Source organism: Petaurus breviceps, unplaced genomic scaffold (genome assembly GCF_028583685.1).
Source record: "Petaurus breviceps papuanus isolate PSGF00001 unplaced genomic scaffold, PetGlider_PUasm1.0 140, whole genome shotgun sequence".
Lineage (NCBI taxonomy): Eukaryota > Metazoa > Chordata > Mammalia > Diprotodontia > Petauridae > Petaurus > Petaurus breviceps.
This window is the reverse complement of record NW_027185698.1, coordinates 1090402-1103749: the sequence shown is the minus strand read 5'-3', so window position 1 is coordinate 1103749 and position 13348 is coordinate 1090402. Positions and strand designations below refer to the sequence as shown.

The window sequence follows — 13348 nt, the reverse complement described above, 5'->3', positions numbered from 1 at the left end:
ACTTTTACTGCTATATTCTAGTAGTCTCATCCTATCAACTTTTAACATATTAAAATATCCCATTAAATTCATCACCTATATCTGATGCATTGACATATAGTTATCTTGGACCATTTGATATTATTTATATCCCTCTACCACATTTTTCCTGGGCATATTTTAAAACGTGTCTAAGAATATATACTTCAGTCTAATTCTTTGTTTTTGTTAGCACTAGATGTTTTGCCATCTCTCCTGTTAGATTTTAAGCTCATTAGAAGTAGAGATTTATGTTACTATGCTCTCCAAATTTCCCGTGTTATGTCCATAGAAAGGGGTGATGATAAGGATAACATTACCCCACAGTCACCTGCACAGCTAGATAATATATCTGATATGAAGTGAACAAACTTTTAAAATATAAAATACATTCTTAGAACTTTTAAAATCACTTTTTATCATCTTTGATAATTTGCCACAGCATTTACCTGAAACCATTAATGATCCCCTGCTTCTGGCTTGAGATAAGATGTACAGTCAGCTATTTTTTTAATATTAGCAGTGTTCAATGCTCCTGAACACATAGGACAAGTGCTTTCGGTATGCAGCATTCTGTTTAAAAAAACATTTAGAGACAAGTTGTATGTTAATATTTGGTTTTGCTACAAAAATATAAAGCATTAACTGCAACTTACCACTGAGCAACATTCCCAAGAGAATCTCCCCTATCGACCATTAGAACTTTTAGCCCCTCCCTTCTAATTTAGTGTAGAGCTCACTTCACATACCCCTGATATTTATTAGAACCATTCCTCCTAATTGGGAAAAGAAAAAGGATTATGTTTCCTTTTGCCTTTCACTCTTCTTGTTCCCACTCCATATGCAGTTGTAACCCTGAAAAGTAAACTTAAGAAAAGCTGCACTTGGGGGCATCCTAACTCCCTAACTCTCTCTATGCTCAGCCTATACTGGTAGGTATAAATTTCTAGCCCTTGATGTAAAACAGCCCCTGGGGTATCACTCTTAAATTGTACAGCTGGAAACTTTCTCCTGAATAAGACATGAACCATGCTGTATCATTTGATGGTTTCATTTGAAATTTTCCCTCACTTTTCATTCTTAAAAAAAAAGAAAAGGTTAAATCATATAGTGTTGAGGCTTACCTATTTGGCTTTATTTTCCTATATTTCATTTAGGTTTCCACTTTTTTCTTTAAAAATAATAATAAGTTAAAATTTTTACCTTTAAAAAAAAACAACTGTCTTATCACCTATTAGCCCCACTGTTTCTTTGTGTTGGCAAACTCCACCAACAAGGGTTTGGGGGATGATTTGCTACCAGATATCTATCTCTCAGTCAGAAAATAATAAAAGGAACTGTTCGTAAGTTTCAGAAGAAGGATAACTAATAATGAAAAGGATGCATTGCAACAATTTTCACTTCTTGGTCAGAAGCTTTACAGCTGGGTGGTGCAGTGGATAAGAGTGCTGGACCTTGAGTCAAAAAGACTCATTTTCCTGAGTTCAAATCTGGCTTCAGACACTTACTAGCTGTATGACCCTGGGCAAGTCACTTAAACCTGTTTGCCTCAGTTTCCTCATCTATAAAATCAGAAATGGCAACCATCCCAGTATCTTTGCAAAGAAAACCCCCAAATGGGGTTGAAGAGTTGGAAACAACTGAAAAAGGACTGAACAAAAACAACACGAGGGAGAGAATGCATTTCAGGATATGGGTTCCCTCCCCTTTTGTAGGACACTATCACTTATGCATCCTTTCTGTCCCCTTCAAATGAGGAAAGCAACAGGGTCTTGGCTTTGCCTAGTGCTACTTCATCTCTGGGGAGAATTCTCTGACATACAACATCGTCCAGTTGACACCTCCCTCAGAAATGACTGGGCCCATGTGAATCCTTGGGGTATTGCAATTCCTGTTCCTAGGCATACCCATGAAAAGCCTGTCCCTGAGGTAGCACCTACTGCTGCCCCTATTGTCATTGACCCAAAACTAAAAGGACTGGAATTTGTTCAAATTTGCTTCCACAGGGCAGATTTTGTTAGAAGAAACTTTATTCTCAGAGGAGTTGTTAGTAAGACAGTTTTCACTTTTTTAAATTAAAGGCAAGTTGGGGAGGTTAGGTGGCGCAGTGAAGAACATGGGCCCCAGAGTCAGAAGGACCTGAGTTCAAATCCAACCTCAGACATTTAACACTTACTAGTCGTGTGACCTTGGGCAAGTTACTTAACTCCAATTGCCCTGCCTTCCCCCCTCCAAAAAAAAAATAATAATAATAAGGGGGTGGAGTCAACAGTTATTTAACTCATTAAAGGTATATAATCTACTGCTTCTTGCCTAAGATGTACAGTCAGCTTCCTCTTAGTCCTTTTCCTTTCCCTCGCTCTCTCCCTATTATGTCCAGGAGATCAGTGATTTTAACACACTGAGATTTCCCACAATGTGGGAACTCCTTCTACCGCCAATGCATACATATTATTTATAGCATTCCTTCACAAAGTATTCTTGTGATGCCTCATTATGTTGCAGAGATAAACCCAAGTTCTCAAAGGCTATGCTTTAAAAGTCAGTCAATAGTCAATAAGCATTTATCAAACACTCACTACATGCCAGGTGCTACGCTAAGCCTCTGCAATATAAAGAAAGGCAAAAACATAAACCCCGCCCTCAAGCTTTGGTGAGCTCTACTGTGCTGGAAAGGCTCCAGACATGATTAATTCTTTGGCTATGGCAATCCTCAACACAAACAAAGAAAATGCAAAACGCTCCCCAGTACTTCGCAAACTCCTTTCACTTATACGATAATGGTGAGAGTGATGCACAAGGGAACAGAATACCAAGAATAACAGAATTTTTTAGCATGTCTACAATCCTTTACTTAGCTATTGATATGCTGGACCAGTGCCCAGTAAGTGGATATATTTCTGTGGGAGGTGAATCACATCAATATTAAGTAGATAAAAGGAAGGTTCCCCTCAATGAAAGGATGGCTCATAGCTTTCTCCTTGGAAAAGAAAATAAAGGAGTTGGTAGAGTTGGTTTAAATGTGTATCAAGGCAACAAGATACATTATTTCATGGTCATCTTTTATTATAGTGCTCACGGTAATATTGGAAAAAAGCCTGTCATGAAGATAAATGCAGCTTATGTATCAATAGCTGTGGCAGAGGATGAGGAGGAAGAACCTCTTGTGACTCTCCAAATTAGATCAATATATACTTCAAATATTTTAATATTCAGTGAGTAAGGGATGAGAGACCAAGAGTCTTATCTATATTTCAGTAATTTTTTCTTTTGAGAAGAAAGTTTCGAGCCAGTGTACCTAATGGGCATCAGATAACATCATACAACAGATCACATTTTTTAACAAACAGAAAACAGCCTAATTACCCTCTGATTATTAACAGGAAGCAAGGCATAAATGGAGAGATGTTTACTGCACAAAGGTCTTTGCCACTATCATGGGAAAAGTTCAGCTTGGAGTCCAAGTTGAAGAACTCCCCATATCTAGTGAAGTTCTTCACCTACTTGCTGTTTGTGGATGATATTATGCTGATTACATCAATCACTGCAAGAATACAGAATCACCATAATCATGGAAAAGGGATCACTCTGACTATCCTCGAAGATAAAAACCACATGAATGAAGATGGTTCACTGTCCAGATTATGACTTGCAATTAGATGGACAAACTATAGTTCTTGCCCACTAATACATATATTCTGGACAGAAACTTTGATGAGGAAATTGGACTATAATTGAATAGGAAAAGGAATGTATATCTCTAAGAAACTGTACGATATTTTTTAATGATCCCCAAGCTTCATCCTGAAATGAGAGACTGTATTTTTAATAACAGCACTTTTTCAGTGATGTTCAGATGATTTTTCAGAAATATATATATATATGTATATATATATGCACATACACACTATAGTCTCCGAAGAATTAAAGTTGTTGATTACCCAAAAAGCAATGGAGAGGACCATAGTAGGCCTAAATCAGCTACAGTTTATTATTAATATGTGCCATCCATGCAAGAGTAGTATAAAGAGTTAGACACCTAGAAAAGTAGCTGAGCCTTAATCTGTCAAGATTAAGGGACAAAAGATGCCCATGCAGAGACCTTGTGACAAACTGGAATCCATACAAGGTCCAGAGTTCTAAAGGAAAGTTCCCAGAACAGTGTCTAGACCATCTCTCCCCGTGCAAAACTGTCCCCACAACCACCACCACCTGGTTCAAGAGCCACACAGTATGAGGAGGTATAGATAGGCTGAAATCTTCATTATTGGAGGGAGTCTCCATATCACTGAGATGAGTTTCATTAAAATATATGTTTGCACTTAAATCTGTGTTTTAGAAAGCATTATCTTTTTGTCATGTTTCCCCATTAGAATTTTAAGTAAATTTCCACAGTGCCTACTATGTAAAATGTCCCATATACATGTAAAATAATACTTACTGTTTTTATGCACATGGGACAATGAGTTTGGTCAACTGTAATATTATAACTAATTGCCAAAAAACCTTCATTTTATTAATTTCTAGTTTCTATGGTAATCCATCCTCTTAAAAATTCTGATGATAAATATTGCCAAAATTATTTCCTCACCAATCACCTGGCTTTTATTCTTCTTGCAGTAAGTGGAGAAAATATACATTAGTTGCCTTAGCAACCCATTCCCTTGAGGCTGATGTACTTAGCAGAAAAGAACATATACCTGTTGCTATAGCAACTCGATCTATATCAAAAAGGATTTTTTCTTTGCTGTGAAGCACATCTTTTCCTCAATGTTGCTACATCAAAAGGAAAAATATGCATGCCTTCTAAGGGCAAGAAGTATATCCTTTGTATCCTATACCAAGTCCTGCATAGCATCCTATGCATAATAGTATGTGTTGTTGCTATTCAGTTGTGAACAGCTCTTCTTGACCCCATGGACCACACCGTCCATGGAGTTTTCTTGGCGAGGATATGGTTTGCCATTTCCCTCTCTAGTAGATTAAGGCAAATAGAGATAAAGTGACTTGCCTAGGGTTACCCAGCTAGTAAATGTCTGAGGACACATTTGAACTCAGGTCTTTCTGACTAAAGGTCCAGCACTAGCTGCCTCCACATAGTAGTATACAATAGTGCAATTCTTCTTTATTGACTGATTGAGTAATCATAATTTTTCTCTAATATATTTGTACTGAAGTATAAGACCTTGTGTTTGTACATTAAAGATAGGTTTTCAAAGCACTTTTCATATTTTTAATGTGCCATAAAAATTTTTAAATAAAAAGTCCCTGAAGAAAAGCAAGGGAGAAACTCCTTTCCTGTGCCTATTGTTAGGATATTACTGACACACTTTAAGAAGAGCCAACAGAAATTTTAATTTTGTGTAAAATAAAATTTCTTTGGATAAAAAAAGCTCAAAAAGTATAGTAATAAGTAGAAATTGCAAGGTGTAAGACTAATTAAGATGTCAAATCATAAATAATCTTGGGAAAATGCACAAAAGCAGTTAGATAAGAGAAACTGAAAGAGGGCATAGAGCTTTCTATAGCCTGAAATAAGAAAATGTGATATTTGGAAGGTTTTTAAGTATTAGAATTAAAACAACTCAAACTTACATTCTCATCTCTGAATATAAAGCAGGAAAGTCACAGTAAGGGCATGTGGTCCAATCATCCTTTATCATATGTCTACCCTTTAAATAAAAGTTTTACAGAAAAATTATTTGAATAATGATCAAATAATTTATTTCATACCACATTTCATATAACCTGTCCATTCTCAAAATCCCTTGCCATGACCTATAGATCAGATAATATTAAGTTTTCTTAAGTTTCATTACTTAAAATCTCTCAATTAAAAAATTATATTGTAATTGTAAAATGGTATAATACCCCATTTTAAAACTAAACGTTAGACTCGTTGACTGCTAACAAACAGTAATACATCTCAGAGATTAAAATGCTTAAAAATAAAATAGATCATCCAGTTTTCTGTACCAAGTAAATAATCTGTTGTATTTGCTGAATTATTTGACAAACAATATTTAACTGATAAAATATAGATTTACAAAGATAGATAAAACTAAAGAATAACAGATTTCTTTTTTTAAAAAGATTACCCAGATGATTCACTTAAAAATGAAACTATTATAGAAATGAAGTTAGAGATGAGATTAATCTTAAGAGTTATCTAACTTCCTACCCTTCTGTAATGATCTCTGGTTGAAAACCTCCAGTTGATGATGGGCAGTTCACGGCTCATATGAGAAGCCTTGTGATCAGCTCTAATTTTAAGGACATCTTTACACTGTTTAAAATCTGCTTCCCTGAAAATTCTCCCTGGGGTTCTTGTCATGCCCTATGGAGTGACAGGGGAATAACATAAACTCTACTTCATAAACAGGTCACTCCATAGTGCATGCCTTTTTGTTCTTACTCTTTCCTGCCTGACTGCATTCTGGTAAGAGAAGAAAGACAATACTATAAGGGGGCCCATAAATATGAGCCTCAGTTCTTTGTCTCAGTGTTTGTTCTTTTCTATTTTAGATAAAGGATATTGGTGATGGCTATGACTTTGTGAGCTTTGCTTCAAAAGGTCAAGAGAGTAAGCCACCAGGCGATCAAAAATCAGAGTCTAAGCTAGGCTTTTCAGCCATCCAGACTAGCATAAAGGTCCTGGGGAGTAAGGAGCAATCTTCAGTACCCATCCCAAAGGTAACTGAGACATGAACTCATCCAACCAGTGTACCATATTGGATGTGAACTTTGTGGGACTAATACTATGTAGAAACTGTTAAGTTTGATCCTACTTTTCTCATAAACTAAGGTGCTATAGAAGAGAATGTGCCTCTGAGGCATTTGGGGGTAAATGTTTGTGCTTCCTTTCTCATTATACCTGCTAAGTAAATATTCCTCTGTAAATGCTAAGAAAAAAATACATTTGAATTTATTTTATATACAATTTTTAATTAGGAATGATAATAAGAATATATTTATTGTATAAAGTGAAATAGATTTATACTATTCAAGTTTTGTTTATGTAAGATTAGAGCTATTCTGCTTGATTCCATTCATATAAACTAGAAGCAATGGTTGGAAAATATATAAAGGTAGATTTTTACTCAATGTAACCTATTAACAAGTAGAACTATTCTAAAAGTAAAAACTGTTATATTCAGAGTTCTAATTATGTAAAAGCTTTGTAAAGAAAAGCATCATACTATTTATAAGTTTAATTTTATTCCTACTATCCAAAATGCAATAAACAAATAGTAATACGGGGGCGGCTAGGTGATGCAGTGAATAGAGCACCAGTCCTGGAGTCAGGAGGACTTGAGTTCAACTCTGGCCTCAGACACTTAACACAAAAACTAGCCATGTGACCTTGGGCAAGTCACTTAACCCCAATTGCCCTCAAGAAAAAAATTAAACAAATAGTAATATTGATTAGGTATCACTACAATAAGCTTTAAAGAGATTTTAAATCTATTTTATTGTACGAACATGCAGAAGAACTAAATGTTTTTTCCAAATTAAGTGTACAACCATGGCGGGGGTGGAGAGAAGAACTTGATTAATTTCAATTATAATGAAATTTAGTGATAATGGTAGTTGCAGTTAATTTATTATATGTGCAGCTGTCAACTAAGTAGCAATTAGCTATTGCATAAGTTTGTGGGCCTAGAGGATAATAGGCTCCAAGTAACTGATCTACAAGTGACAGTATTAACTACTGAAAGATTAGTCTGTGGCATGATAAGCTTTTGGAGTAGGATAGGAATTGTGTTGGTTTTTTTAAAAACCTTTGCGCACATAACAACATTTTCACTGAATAAAAGTACAAATTTGTATTCGTAAGGAATATTTAAAAATTCACCTAAAAATGAAACATGATTCTTCCAATCACCCATGATTCTGATATTTTACTTTGAGAAGGGAAAAAAGAAAAATTCCAACCCTTCTCAAACAGAACAATTTGATTCATATTTTCTTTGTACCTTGGATATGTAGGTTTCCAATAATAAGAATAATTTATAATTCATCTTTTCCATATGAAATTTTTCCCTTATTTCTATACAAGTGAAATTTTCCATTTTCTTGTTTTGGTTCTTCTCCTATATATTCTTCAGGCTCTCCTCCCAACTTGAATCAGGGTCAATGATTAAGCTTAGGTGAAGCATGGTTTCAATTCTGTCTTCATATGGGCCGCTAGGTAATGCAGTGGACAGAGTGTTAGACTTGGAATGAGAAAGCCTCCCTTACAATACTACTTCAGAAACTTATAAGCTGTGTAACTTTGGGCAAGTCTCTTTCTTATCTGAAAAAAATGATGATAATAAGAGTACCTAACTCATAAGGTTATAATGAAGATCAATAGAATTAAATGTGTGTTTGTGTGTGTGTGAAAGTGCTTTGTAAATCTTGAAGTGTTATATAAATGATAGCTATTGTTATTACTACTAATAGTATATATTGCCATTATTACCTAGTATATGATACTGATAGCTTCATCTCAGTGTTGCCATTTTCAAATTAAGCCACAATGAGATCTAAAACTTTTATCATTTTCATATTTTTAACCATTTGAAAGATATGATCAATAGATATCTGAAGTGAATTTCAAATGCTTTCCTTTCACTGATGTAATAATTTTCCAGGACAACATATTGCCAGTCTAGACATATTGGCTAGCCACAGTTGTACATTTGAGTATATACAGTACCACTCTATTCTACCCTCTTTTATCTATTCTTTCTCTTTTGTATAAGATATACTCTTCCAATAAATCAACAAACATTTATTAAACCCCTACTATAGGCCAAGCTCTATTCTAAGTTCTGGGGATACAAACAATAGTCCTTACCCTCAAAGTGCTTACATTTTAATGGGAGAGAAAATATATGAATGAGGACCTATTTGATAAATACAGAGTAGTTAGAGGATAACCTTCAGGAGAATAACCCTAATAGCTGCAAAAAGATTTTGCAGAGGAGGGATTGTTGATGTTCTTCCTTTCTGAAGAAGACATCAGGAAGGTGATGTCTTGACATGCAAGTGAATTAGATTTAAGCAGGCAGAGCTGTGCAAAGTCAACAGCCCCACTCTGGCCTCCAGAGGAAGGAAAGAAGGAAGGAGGAAGTGTGAGTTGGGCCTAAAATGAAGCAAGGGATTCCAAGAGTTGGAAGCTGGAATGGAGTCAGATTTCAGCCATGTTTTTTACCCCAGCAAAAATGAGTCATATGGAGTCGTTTGTCTCCCAGAAACTCAGGGGTTCCTCTTGCTTGATACTGTTACTTCCTACGTCTGTCGGTGATAGCTGAGGCTATCCGTGTTGTTGCTAGCTCTCTGCTTGGATTACTAGACAACACTGCTGCTCTTCTTACACTGCCACTACTTTCTATGACATATAGGTGTTTACTTGCACCGAGAGAACTTCCTTCCCCCTCCTCCCTTGTCTCCTTACAGCCCTCCTTATCGCATGAACAAGATGTTAGGCAGATGCATTTTCACTAGACCTTTGGGCTGTATTCCATTTCTAGATGATCTTTCCTCTGGTTCTTCCTTGGGATCCACATTTTTAGGTTTTTAGGACTTTGGGAGAGGAAGAGAATAAGCATTTCTGTAGTGCCTATTATTTGCTAGGAACTCTGCTAAGAGCTTTTTAGAAATATTATCTCATTTGATACTCACAACAGTACTGAGAGATAGGTACTATTATTATACCCATTTAACAGTTGAGGAAACTGAGGCAAAAAAAGGAGTTAAGTGACTTGCCCAGGGTCACATAGCTAAGACCAAATCTGAAAAGTTTTCCAGACTCCATGTTATGTGATGCCACATCAAAATTTCTTAAGAGACAAACATCTGTCCCTTCCTGGGAGGATCTCATTTCCCTGTCATTGGTAAGAGCTTTATATCAATTATTTAGTTCCATTTTCTGTAGTTCTTATCTCATTTTTTTTTTCACCAAACCACTTGACATAGGTCATGATTACTGTCTGCCTCCTCTTCCTCCTTCTTTGTTTTTACTTTAAAACATCAATTCTAATTTTTCAAGACATGTAATTCTTGGTAATCTGAAGAGAGAAGAGGTACTCAAGCACTTTTACCCTTTTCTAGGGAGCTCACCTGAATTTAAGCTAAGTAAGATATCAGTTTAATTTAAGTAAAATACCGTTACTTGACCATGGTAGAAAGACAAATATCAGGTGTTTTATGCAATTCCCTACAAAACTCTTCTTGTCCTTTATACTTGCTGGATTGAAATTCTCAGGGCTCCCTTATTCTTGTTGGTGGCTCTTAGGACCAACTTTCCCCTAGTGAATTTGTGCTGGAAAAATCCAGTCTTATTAGAGGCTCAACATCTGTACACTCCTAGAGAGGATCTGAATCATTTACTTTGTTTTCTTCACCAAGGAAAAGAGCTTCCTGCCAAAAATCCATTGCAATGCTTTTCATCTTTATATTCTAAACACCTAATATGGTACCCAGCACACAGTAGCTATTTAGTAAGTATTGGTTGAATTGTTGAGTATAATCCACACTTAAGCTAAATCCTCTATACTTTCAGGAACTATGAAATGTTTCTCAGTTTAACAAGCCATATACTATAATGGACAGAGTACTGGACTTAGACTCAGTGAAGGCCTGTGCGGAATCTCACTTTTGAGCCTCACTAATTTCATGATCATGAACATGAACTTGAGCCTCAATTTCCTCATTTGTAAAACGGTAATATTAACACTTCCACTATCTAAACCACAGGGTGGTTGTAAAGTTGGTGCTTTATAAACCTTAATATATACTATATGAGATATTTATTTTAATTGAAGATTACCCTCATATGAATTTGGACAGAATTAACTGAGTTTCAAAAATCTATGCCTAATTCTTTTAAAAATATTGATCTAGTGGTTTTTTAAATAACTTAAATGTAACTACTCAAGTCTAGAATTGTATTGACAGCTTATATTTTAAATCCTCTTATAAAAAGACAGTGATAGTCTTATAAAATACCAAAAAAGATAAACAAGGAAAAAAACCTAAAAGAAAAAAAAGATTTCTAAACTATCAATCATTTTCCTGTGAAAATATGTTTCTAAGAAGCTTACAGTTGCAATGCAGTATGGGAGATTATTTTTACACCCTGGACAGAGTAGTTCACACTCAGGGAGAAGGAATTCACAAAATGGGCATGGTGTTGTTGTCTCTTCTGTCTCTGATGTATCTGGTCTCCTATTAAAAAATTAAAAGGATAGCTTTAAAATTAATAATATACTTCATCTCTCCTAAAATTTGGTATAAGTAATAAGAGTATATCTTTTTAAGAACAGAAGCACTTCCTTAAAGAAAATTACAAAAATTACATGTGAGTTTAGATATTACTTCAAGTTCTGATTTTTTGTTGTACAATCTAGGTCATACAAGTTAAAACCTATCTGCCGTGCTTTCCCATTGTATATTATAACTCATCCAAAGAGTCATTGTAAAAAGTTTTAAAATAACTGTATAGAAAAATATTATAGTATTGTTAAATTATTTGCATTAATAGAAGTAAAACATGAAATTCTTCTCTCTGATTAAAACTTCCTTCTACCTCTTTTAGTCCATTCACTCATACAGAACTTGGTCTTTGTCTTCAAAAAATCTCTATTCTTCTAGACCTTTCCAAATTCATATAAGTTTATCAGACTTCCTTCTAGTGTCAATTGTCTACCCAACAGAGATACCATGATCTTAATGCTTTTTTTCTAGCACTGCATAATCTCTAGGTCCTCATGACCTTCAGACATACCTCTTTGGGGGTATATTCCTAGTAGTAAAATCTCTTGGACTAAAGAATATGAAATTTAATACCTTTTCTTACATAATTCCAAATTATTTTTCTGAACAAATAACTAGTTTATATCTCTTTCAAGAGTATATTTCTATGCCTGACTGACCACAGTCCCATACAACATCGACTATTTCTATCCTCTATCACCTTTGCCAATTCAATGTTCATTTGCTTCAGCTTACTAATCGATTTAACAATTTTTAATGGTTTGAGGGTTATCTCACATCTTACTTCAGAGTTGTTTGAATTTATATTTTTCTTTTTATTAATGAATTGGAGCATTTTATCACGATTGTTGATAATTTGCATTGTTCATATCCTTTGACCATTTATCTATTGGGGAATGGTTTGTGAATTTATATATTTGTATCAACCCCCTATATATCTTGTATATTAGGCTTTTATCAGAGAAGTTTGATGTAAATGTGTTTCCAACTCAACATCTCTTTTTCTAGGATTATAAGATCACAGATAATAGCATTAGAACTGGAACAGACCTAACAAGTCATCTAATCCCTCATTTTATGGATAAGGAAGCAAACCTGAGAGATATTTAAGTAATTTTCCCACAGTCATATACAGTTACTAAGAACCAGACGTGAGTTTTGAACCCAGGTCTGCTGATTCAAAATCCTGCCTTCTTTCTACCATACCATGTTTAGAGGCATTTATTTCACTTGTGAAAAAGTATTTTTATTTTATTTAATTCAAGTTGTCTATTTTGCTTTTTTCTCCTATTCCTGTTTTTGGTTATAAATTTATATAAATATAAAATTTATATTTGGTTATAAATTTTAGCCATACTTCTGAAAGATAACTCTTTATATTTACTATAATATCTGTATGATGTGACCTTTGACATTTACGTCATTTTATCCATTTGGAAATTATTTTGTGCTAGTCTAAATCTATTTTGTGTCAAATTATTTTCCAGCTAAAATTTTTTGTTCAATAGGGAGTTTACCAAAATTTTTTTTGTTCTTAGATTTTATCAAATACTAGGCTATTGTGTTCATTTGCTTCAGCTTTACTAACTTACTTTACAATTCATTGCTGCTAATTTTTTATTTTGTATTTTTTGGTCTAGACATGTGATTTCATCAGTGTAAGAACCTTTCAGTGACAATACACCTCTCACTAATACAAATCAATAATTATTCTGAAATTTATAATCGTAGAAAGTTGCCTTGGGCAGTGAGAGATTAAGTAACTTGCCCAGGGTAACATAACCAGGATGTGTTAGAAGTAGGACTTTTAAAAATTATTTCCTTTAAATTCTTGACCTTTTACTCCTCCAAAAGAATTTTGTTATTATTTTGTCCTACATAATAATTCCTTGGTAGATTAACACACACTAAATCTATAAATTAATTTAAACAGTATCATCATTTGTATGGCTGATTTAACCATGAACCAACCATGAATAAATCTCTCATTACTTGTCTTTCTAAAAGAATATTTTACAGTTAAACTTATATGAATTCACTGTATGTTTTTTGGTACATCAACTCCCAG

The 13348-nt window shown here is 34.5% G+C and overlaps 1 protein-coding gene across 1 annotated transcript in view; it reads right to left on the bottom strand.

Annotated features, from left to right (window-relative positions):
- Nucleotides 1-383: 383 nt before the first annotated feature.
- LOC138146493 (WD repeat-containing protein 19-like) overlaps nucleotides 384-13348 on the bottom strand; it is a 154033-nt gene continuing 141068 nt past the window's right edge. The window contains exons 31-33 of the mRNA XM_069068410.1: nucleotides 11109-11232; nucleotides 5614-5690; nucleotides 384-591 (exon numbers count right to left, since the gene is read on the bottom strand). Coding sequence (XP_068924511.1) covers nucleotides 477-591; nucleotides 5614-5690; nucleotides 11109-11232 — 316 coding nt within the window. The 3' untranslated portion in view covers nucleotides 384-476. The remainder of the gene's footprint in view (nucleotides 592-5613; nucleotides 5691-11108; nucleotides 11233-13348) is intronic.